This window comes from Sciurus carolinensis, chromosome 14, assembly GCF_902686445.1.
Source record: "Sciurus carolinensis chromosome 14, mSciCar1.2, whole genome shotgun sequence".
Taxonomy (NCBI): domain Eukaryota; kingdom Metazoa; phylum Chordata; class Mammalia; order Rodentia; family Sciuridae; genus Sciurus; species Sciurus carolinensis.
Window position 1 is genome coordinate 51,827,180 of NC_062226.1, and position 10,163 is coordinate 51,837,342.

Here is a 10,163-nt window from a genome sequence, read left to right on the forward strand (position 1 = left end):
CACGTTAATGATATTTTTTAGTACATGTTTTCCATAACATATCTTAGCATTATTTGAATTTGGTTAAGCAACTAGAAAATAATCAGGTGCTTTTTATTCCTTTGCAATTTAAAAAAAACAATTGACTTAGTATATATTAATTTAGGTATCAGAGTTACCTCCTTTATCCTAATCCTGATCAGACTAAATGAGCATTGATTGTTTCAAATAAGAGAACTAGATGCCAGGCATTTTTTTTGTTTGTAACATGAGTACCAGTTTAGTAGTGTATAAATACTTTAAAGCACCTGAAGTTGTTTCTTTTTATTGACTTTACACTAAAGAAAATATAGACAGATTTATTTTGTATTTCTTTCCTAATTGTGTAAGGAAAACACATTTTCTGGTTACTAGAGTTTAGATTGGCAGTAGTATGACTAGATAGGCAGTGTAATAGAACAGGAAAGCCTTAAAATTTTATAAAAATCTGCAAGTACAGTGAAATTAATTTTTTTAATGGTATTTGTGATAAGGGATATTTAGTGTTTTATTTCCAAGAAGCCTTCTGTTTTATTGAGCTAGTTTGGTTATGGTTTCAGGAAGTTATTTTGTAGTGATCTCAAGGGGTAGAGATTTTAATTTGCATGCTTTTTGTTTTTTAGTTTTATTGATATTTAGTTAATAAAGAGTGCTGTTTCATATACTTTATTTTCTTTATTTTAGAATGTATCCCTATTGTCCACTAATTTGGATATGATAATGAGGTTTTTGGCAAGGAAGTATATTGTCAGAATGTATTTTTTGTTAATAGAGATATTATTGTGCAAATGGACTATAAGAAGTGTCTGTTTGCTTTAAAATAGTCATTTGAGTGGATATAGAGTAGTCAAGTCCAAAGATGTGGCAGATAGTAGCTCTGATTACTGTCCACACTACTAATAAATCTTCCCAAGTATAAATCTCTTTACCTACACTTTTTTATATTGGGTTATTTATTTAAGATGTTGAAAAATTGTTTTGTGTTTTATTTCACTCTAGATGATCTATACAGAGTACCTTGAAGTTTCATTGTTGCTTTTTGTGTGTAGTACCTGGAATTAAACCCAGGGGTTCTCTACCACTGAGCTAACTCCCCAGCCCTTTTAATTTAATGTAATTTTTATTTTGAGACAATCTCCCTGAGTTGCTGGTAGGCTTGAATTACAGTCCTTCCGTCAGACTCCCGAGTAGCTGGGATTACAGGTGTGTGTGACTGCACCTGCTTCATCGTTACTTATTTTTGTGCCATCTGCTTTGGAGGGAGCTGCTGACTGTGAAGTGCTTATTTTTTAAATTTTTGTTTATTTTTCAGTACTGAGGATTGAACCCAGTGGTACTTTACCACTGATAGACAACCCCAGTTCTTTTTTTTGTCCAGGATGGCCTGGAACTTGAAATCCTTCTGCCTCAGTTTCTCTAGAGGAGTAGCAGGGATTGCACTTATCTTTTACTATTCTTAAGAAGTTTTTGTTGTTTTGACCAGTGGACTTGGCTATTTTTTCTTTTTCTGTTTTAGGTTGCCCGAGCAGTTTTATCTGATTCACCACAGCTCTCTGAAGGAAAAGAAGTAAAATTAGAGGAACTAATTGATTCTCTAGTTTCTAACCCCTTCTTAACACGGAAACAAATTCCCCGAACTCCAGAAAACTTAAGTAAGTTGATAATGCTTCCTATCCCATTTCCTCTGTCTTATGTATTACAACTCTTAGACCTATGGTCTCTGTTCTGTATGTTTCAACTTAGTTGTCAATGACTGTTTATTTGTTGTAATGTAAGGGAATTTTATTGAGATATTCAGTGTGGGTACTTGTACAGCAGTCTTTCATCAGTATTATTTTGTGATGTTAATGTACTTATATAGAGGTCTAATTTGCCATGATAATATCACAGTTTTGTTTTTGTTGTGTTACTTGGATTTTTTTCCTGGAAAGTATTTTACTTAACCACTTTTTAAAATGTCTCCTGCATTCAGATATGACTACATTTTTAGAAAGTATAGAGGCTGTTTTTTCCCAGTCAGCAACCATGCACATTAGCCAAAAACTGTACAGATCTTTACCTCTCCCCAAACATTACCAGATCCTTTTTTCCCCTATAATCTATAATTTGTAGGCAGAGTTTTTCATTAATTAATTAATTAATTTATTTATTTATTGTTGAGACAGTATCTTGCTGTCTTGCCTAAGCTGGCCTCAAACTTGTGATCCTCCAGTCTCAGCCTTTTGAGTAGCTGGAGGGATTACAGATATGTGCCATTACACCCAGCTGACAAAGTTCTGATACTGGTTTTCCTCGAGGAAAGTCATCTTGGTTAAATAATTAAATCCGATTTAGTTCAGGTTCAGCTGAACCACAGCCTAGATTTGTTGTTAGCAAACTACATTCTGTGAGTCAAATCTGGTCCTGCACTGTGTTCTGTTAAAAAAAAAAAAAAAAAATTATGAACACAACTTGCTCAGTAGTTGACCTTTTTTTTTTTAAAAAAAAGATTCACTGTGGTAATTCATATGTGAACATACGAAGATTCATTCCACTATCTTTCCTTTTCCTCTCCCCCTTCCCTTGACACATTGTTTATAGCTACTTTTAGTTGCAGAGTTGAACTTTTTTGACTGATCAGATGAATGCAAAACTTAAAATGTTACTATTTGACCCTTTATAGAAAAAGTTTACACCTTGGCCTAGATGGACTAGAAAATGTCTTTTTAATGCATGTTAATAATATATATTGTAAAAACTATATTCACAGTTAAGGAACGTCTTTTCTTATATGTTTTTACTTGTGTTTCATCAGTTGGATATGGAGTTATTTGTTGTTGGAGTTTGGTATTTTGTGGAATCTTGGCATCCAGCCAGCATATTTATGGAACATATACTGAATCAGCTTTATTTTTATCACTAGAAATAAAGTGTTTAATTGCATGCTCTGTGTTTGGGAATATTAGTAAATTGTGTTTTTCTCTCTGCTAATTAGTAACTGAAATTAGGAGCTCATGGAGAAAAGCAATTGAAGTGGAAGAGAATAGAAGTACAGAACCAATTCAAGTGGATACTGAACATGGAGAAGTATTGTCAGGATCTTTACCTGTGTTGCATAATCAAGAATTTAGCATGGCTAGTTTTTTCTCAGATTTTGACCATTCTCATTTGGCTGAAGAGAAAGTGTCATGTTGCCTTAAGGATATGCCTCAGAAACATGTGACCAGCCATAAAGCTGAATCCCCAGTAGAAGATCAGTCAGATTTGTTAAATAAGAAAATAATTTGTAAGCAAGATTTAGAATGTACAGCTTTACCAACCAAGCTTTCAAAAACCAGCCAAATAGAGATATTCTCCCCTACTGTGGGCAATAGAATAGAAGTGAAAGGTAGAAATGAAGAGGAGTATATTAAAATACTGGACTGCTCACAAGCTTCTTATAATGAACCTTCCACACATAAAACTATGTTATGGAACTCTTTTCAGCTGTCAAGTGGAATTAGTTCTAAGAGTCTTAAGGATGCAGATTTTGGCATATTACATGAAACTCTTCCAGAAGAAGTTGGTCACCTAAGTCTTAATAGTTCTAGTAGTTCAGAGGCCAATTTTAAACTGGAACCGAATAGTCCTGTGTACAGTGACATTTTTCCAGATGATGTGGGAAGACAGACTACTTCAGAATCAGACTTCAATTTACAGGCTAGTAGTAGTAGTTATGGGACTCTGAAGAAATATCTTTCCAAGAAAAGGGAAGAATCTTACCTCTTTAATCCTGAAGCTCTTGAAAGACACAAACCAGAATCGAGCCCTTCACCCAAAAATATGGAAGCAGATGATATGCTTAACTTTTTGGATACTGACGATTTGCTCATTGACTATACAAAACCATCTTTACGCATATCCCTTGGTGAAAGAAAACGGTCTCTATCACCACTAATTAAGTTTTCTCCTGTGGAGCAAAAATTGAAGAGCACAGTACCATATAGTCTTGGAGAACTTCTACCTAATATAAAAGGTAAGATTTAACTAGACCTTTGTATCACTTACTGGTTTTCTTTCAACTTTTTATAAAAATCATACATAGCGAATGCTGCAATATCTTGGTTGTTAAAGTGATAAAATATGCTGTTTTCTTTAATTTGGAGTTTAAGGAGTGAACCCTCACTTTAGGTACTTTCAGAATCCCTTTCAATGTGTATATAGTTTACAACTGGTTTGGGTCAAAGATATAAAAAAATTCCCAAGTCTCAAAACTTAACTGTTTTTGTAATATAAACTACTGAAAGTAAATCTGTTTGAAATCTTCTTGTCTAATGGAAAATGGTTTTATTTAATTAATTTATTTGTTTGTTTTGTGGTGCTCAGGATTAAACCCAGGGCATTATGCATGTGAGGCAAGTGCTCTACCAACTGAGCTGTATTTTTTTGTGACCAGATTTGAACCTAGGAGTTCTTAACTTCTGAACCACATACGCAGCCCTTTTTTATTTTGAGACAGGGTTTACCTAAGTTACTTAAGGACCTCACTGATTTGCTGAGGCTGCCTTTAAACTTGCGATCCTCCTGCTTTAGCCTCCTGAGCTACAGGGATTACAGGCATATGCCATTGCACCCAGCTTGAAAGTGGTTTTAAAAATACTGAGAAACACTTTTTTTTTTTTTTTTTTTCATTTTGGTATGGGGATTGAACCTAGGAGCATTTAACTGCTGAGTCACATCCCCAACCCCTTTTTATATTATTTAGAGACATCTTTTAAGTATCACTATGTAATAGTATAATATTTGGGATTTGCTGTGAAATAAATTTGGTGATGGGAATGGGAAGTGGAAACAAAAAAGGTTGGTCAGTATATTAATTTTCTAGGAATGCTGGGGATGTAGCTGAGTAGTAGAGTGCTTGCCTAACATATGAGATCTGGGTTCAATCCTCAGTACCCAGGTCTCACTAAGTTGGTGAGGCTGGCTTTGATCTCATGATCTTCCTGTCTCAGCTTCCCTAGCCACTGGCATTATAGGCATGCACCACCACACCCAGCTTATTTTTTGAGACAGGGTGTCACCAAGATCCTTATTGGAGTTCGTTAAATTGCTGAGGCTGGCCTTGAACTTGCAATCCTCTTGCCTCAGCCTCCCGAGTTGCTTGGATTATAGGCTTGTGCCATTGCGTCTGGCTCTCCATCATTTTCATAACTTTCTTCCCTTATGTGTCTGTCTCTTCTTATATGGACATAGTAATTTCGGTTAATTTATGGCCCACCCTACTCCAGTATAAACTCACCTTAGCTAATTATACCTCTAAAGACCTTTTTTTCCAAATGTCACATTCTAAAGGTTACTTAGGTTAGAATTTTCACATACCTTCACAGTTCACCCATAATGATTAGCATGAATCATTATTGAAACCTGGTAGATAATATATTGGATTAATCATAATTGTCTTCACTTGAGTATATTTGAAAAGTTTCATCATAAAGTTTTAAAATAACTCTGTTAGGACAGTTTTGAATCTGGTGATAAAGATTAATTTACACATCTCTTCCATTTGCTCCTGATAATTAAACACTGGTAATTTTGAAAAGTATCCTAGGAGAAATGTATTGCTTTCTGGAGGTGAGGTGCTTCAGTGGAAAAAAAAAAAAAACCAGTAATTTTATCGTAGTTTGAGTATTTTTCATAAATGTGAACCTTTGTTAAATTAAGAAATTTGCAAGCCATGCATAGCGACACACGCCTATAATCCCAGAGGTTCGGGAGGCTGAGGCTGGAGGATTTTGAGTTCAAAGCCAGCCTCAGCAATTTAGTGAGGCCCTAAGCAACTTCCAAGACACTGTCTCAAAACAGAAAGGGCTGAGGATGTGGCTCAGTGGGTGCCCTGGGTTCAATCCCTGGTACCAAAAAAAAAAGAAAGAAAGAAAGAAAGACAAATAATAACAAAAAAAGGAATTTGTTACTACTTGAAATCTTTCCAATTTCTTTTTCTTTGTAATGTTTGTTTATCCCTTTCTTTTTAAAAATCATTTTGCAGAAAAAGAAATCTTGAATCAGAGCCTTGATGTGAAGGAATCTGACTTGTCAAAATGAAGCAGTATCCAGATAATTATAACAATGATGCACTTAAATTGAAGCTGTGTCACAAAATAGAAACTGATATATAACTTAAGTACAGGTTGGAAATGTAACACTCTTTTTCAAGGTCTAAAAAATCCTAAATGCCTTTTAGCCTCTTAAGTGTTTTTAGGTAAGGAAAGTATGTTTGAATTTCTTTGTAGGAATTAAGATGAAATGTGAAGTGTTTGGCAAGCAAATGTCAAGTTATGGAAAGCCATTTTGATTGCCTGAATAATCTTGTAAGCATTAAGTGAATGACAAAAGTAGTAATTGAACTTATTGTTATAATTTTGTTAATTAACATAAGGAGTAGTTTTTGATGTATTTGCATTAGGTGGTTAATATAATAGCTACTGAATATACTCATCTCCCTTTTTATAGAAGTGAACCACTTTTATTGGTTCTTTATGGAACATTCTGGTACTCCCCCCCCCCAAAAAAAAAAAAAAAAAGTGATAAAGGTAGTACCATGAGATGTGTAGTGGAGATAACAAGTTTTAAGATTTTGAAAGCTCTAAACAGGCTTCATAATTATTCAAATAGCTTGATCCTGAGAAATGATGTGTGATGGAATCAGGTACATATGATAAGTGAAGAATGGGTAGAATACATTTAGGAAAAAGGGAAAAGATGGAAGAAAATGTCTGGACACTTAAGGAACACTTAAGTGGATTATAAATCCATTCACTGGGTTGTATTTACATTTAGTCTAATTTATATTTTAGTCTAATTTAGACTGAGAATTTAGTGTTAGTTTATATTTTAACAAAAATATAAATTAAAAAATTTATTAGTTTTATTGTTGGTTTTTCTGGGGGGAGGGGAGGGAGAACTGTTTTTGTGCTAGTTTTGAGTATTTTACTTTTCTGCTCAAAAATCATAAAAGTTCCCCAGTGCCTGCAAAATAGTTCAAAAATAACCTGAGAAACAGTACCTACAAAATAGTTCCAAAATAACCCGAGAAAACTGAACTTGTCTTTAAGTAACTGGTAACTCCATTCAGTCTTCTGCCTCATTGTATCAGGTCACATGACCTAGAAATGAGCTTGTCTCTAGCCTCCAAGTGAATAAATGCCATCAACTCATGAACTAGAAGGAATGGAACAGATACTGGAAGGGTGATCATCTTCAGTACTATCTGTAGAGTCCTTGCTCATAACCATCAAAATTTTGTCCACCAGCTCCCAAGAAACTGACAGAAGAAAAGTTGGAGGGAAGAGTTCTGGAAGTAGGTGGGCTATTTAATAGTTGATCTCCATTTATCTTGGATTGCTCTTCTCTTTGTCTTCTCTCAATTTGAAGAACAGTCTTTTTGTGTGAATAGACAGGAAAAAGCATTTATAAAATTACCTTCTTTGCAGTGGACAAGGAAAAGAAAAGCTCCTCTAAGGTGCTCTCTTTATTAATACACCAAATTAGGAACTCTGCAGATCTAATGGGAGATCACAGTGGAAAAGGGGACTAAAGGAAATCTATGTAGGAGATCTTCTATGCCTTTAAATTTGAACTTTGTTCAAGAATAACAAGTGAACTGTTGATTAGTTTTTATTTTTGCTATTGGGGATTGAACCCAGGGGCGCTTAACCACTGAGCCACATGCCTGGCCCATTTTTATCTTTTGAAACAGGATCTCTCTAAGTTCCTTAGGGCCTCATTAAGTTGCTGAGGCTGGCTTTGAACTTTCAATCCTCCTGCTTCAGCCTCCTGAGCTGCTGGGATTATAGATGTGTGCCACCATGCCTGGCTTGATGTTTTTTGTTTGTTTTGGGTACTGAGGATTGACCTCAGGGGCACTCAACCACTGAGCCACATCCCCAGCCCTCTTTTGTATTTTATTTAGAGGCTTAGCACCTCACTTTTTTGCTGAGGCTGGCTTTGAACTTGAGATCCTCCTGCCTCAGCCTCCTAAGCTGTTGGGATTACAGGAGTGCTTCACTGCACCTGGCTTTATTTAATTTTTAGAACTGTATTAGATAACAATTATTGCCTGTTTTACAGATAATGGTACTGAAGCCAGGGAGCTTAAATGACTTGTCTGAGATGGAACTTGAAGACCAGCTGTGTTGGAATCATCTGAGATACATCTTAAATAATTCAGGTCTAAGATAGGAATTAGAAACTGCGATTTAAATATGCTCCTGGTAATTCACAGGTTCAGTAAAAAACTTGAGAACTTCTGCTAAGAGATAGTATTGTATTTATCTCTGAGGTACCTTTAAGAATCAGGCACGCTTTTGTGTATATACTGCTGTAAAGAGAGCTAACTGATCAGAAAGGTCCAGTTCAATGAAGTGCAGGAGGTCCTTAGTTACTGATAATCAAAAGATCAAATGGTTCTGGATGTTGTGAACTTCTAAAAAAAACATTGAGTTTTACCTGTGATAGGCTGAAAATTTTTGACATTCTTGTCCTTGCTGTGCCAATACCATAACAAAATCTCAAATCTTTCATTTCTTTAAAATCACTGTATTTGCTTGCAACTTTTTGCCTTCAGCTTCTTCCCTAACTAGTTTCTCCTTTTGATCATGAGGAACTACTTTGGTTATGTCATTTCCTTGCTTAAGAGCCCATTAATATTTCATTGCTAATTCTATAAGAGTTTAAATTTAAGGGCATATAAGATTTCTTACATAAATTTCTTCTAGTTCTTGTTCCACTGTGATTTCCCATTCTTTACTGAAATGCCTCAGTGAGCATGGGTCTTTAGAAATCTTGACTCAATTCTGCGGCTGGAGTACCTACCTTCCCCTTCTACAGCTATGTTGTAGCTATTACAGCTATACAGCTTAAGGTTCAGAACAAATTTTCCACCTTGAAGGCTTAATTTGTCCTTTCCATATCCACATGCCTATCCCTTCTCTGAAATCTATGGTTTATCTTGTTATTGGTTTAATATTTCATTTAATTGTATATTACCTTTTTCATGGTTGTATGTGCTCTCATTATAGCAATTATATATACACGTACATACCTATATGTATGTGTGTGGGGTGTATTCATCCACAGGCATACATATACCCCAAGGACCATGTGTCATCATTAGTAAATGTTAAGTATTAAAATTGTTTGCCTATTACACAAAGAAATAAAAGTAATGGTAAAGAGGGCTTATGGCTATAGTTGTATTTTTTCTCATTATCAGTTTATAGAATGTGCCTGTTCACTTTTTGCAAGATATAAAGGTATGTAAACTGACTTCACCAAGTTTAAACTTTAGATAATGTGATATGATCTAATTATTATTATTATTTTGTTTTGTGTGTGGAACTGGGGTTCAAACCCAGGGACTTGCACATTGCTAACAAGCACTGTACCACTGAGCTAAACAATTAGCCCCTAACTACTTTAAATGTTTAAAGAGGACAAACATGTAAAGTTGCTGAACATGAAAAAGTTATCACAGAATAAAGAAAAATTGAAGAGGGATTTAGCTGAAAACAAAAACAAAGTATTTTGAAACTTTTTCCTTATCTATAAAATATGAAGTCAGTTTTATCTGAAGAAAAAAACAGGAATTCTTCACTTAAATGAAAACCTATTTTTTCCTTACTCTGAATGTACTAAAATTAAAAAAAATTACAGATGTTTTCTTTAATGTAGAAGTATTTGCTAAAGTCAAATCCTTTTGCACAAAATTCAGCTACATAGTTGCTCTAAAGATAACCTTTTTCCTTATGCACTGTAAACTGGCAAATCCATACCCTAAGAGTATTTGTGAGTCTTGTATGGGACTACTTGTAAATATATCTATACGTTGTTGTCTTTTAATAAATATTCAGTATTATACCATCTGTCTGGAATTTCCTATATAATATCAAAAAGAACCATGCCTTGCAAACTGTAAAATGATCACAAAAAAGTAACATTAATAACTTGATCAACAAAATAGAGGTATAGTGACTCAGGTTAAGAATATTTGTTACTGCCATTTTAACTACCAGATTTACTGCATAAAGGTTTTTTGTTTTGGTACCAGGGATTGAACCCAGGAGTGCTTACCATTGAGCCACAGCCCCAGCCCTTTTAATGTTTTTATTATGAGACGGTCTAAGTTGCTG

General features: G+C 34.8%; 1 protein-coding gene across 4 annotated transcripts in view; it reads left to right on the forward strand.

The window, feature by feature from the left end:
- Haus6 (HAUS augmin like complex subunit 6) overlaps positions 1 to 9,909 on the forward strand; it is a 44,458-nt gene extending 34,549 nt beyond the window's left edge. Inside the window, exons 15-18 of one of the 4 annotated variants that reach the window (XR_007105010.1) lie at positions 1,535 to 1,670; positions 2,993 to 4,012; positions 6,023 to 7,337; positions 8,104 to 9,909. Coding sequence is in view for 2 of the 4 variants with exons in the window: in XM_047525146.1 (XP_047381102.1) it covers positions 1,535 to 1,670; positions 2,993 to 4,012; positions 6,023 to 6,078 (1,212 nt within the window). In the remaining 2 variants the exon portion in view is untranslated. Of the gene's footprint in view, positions 1 to 1,534; positions 1,671 to 2,992; positions 4,013 to 6,022; positions 7,765 to 8,103 lie in introns of those variants that run through there. The other 3 variants (XR_007105011.1, XM_047525147.1, XM_047525146.1) reach the window with 3 other exon arrangements.
- Positions 9,910 to 10,163: the final 254 nt, after the last annotated feature.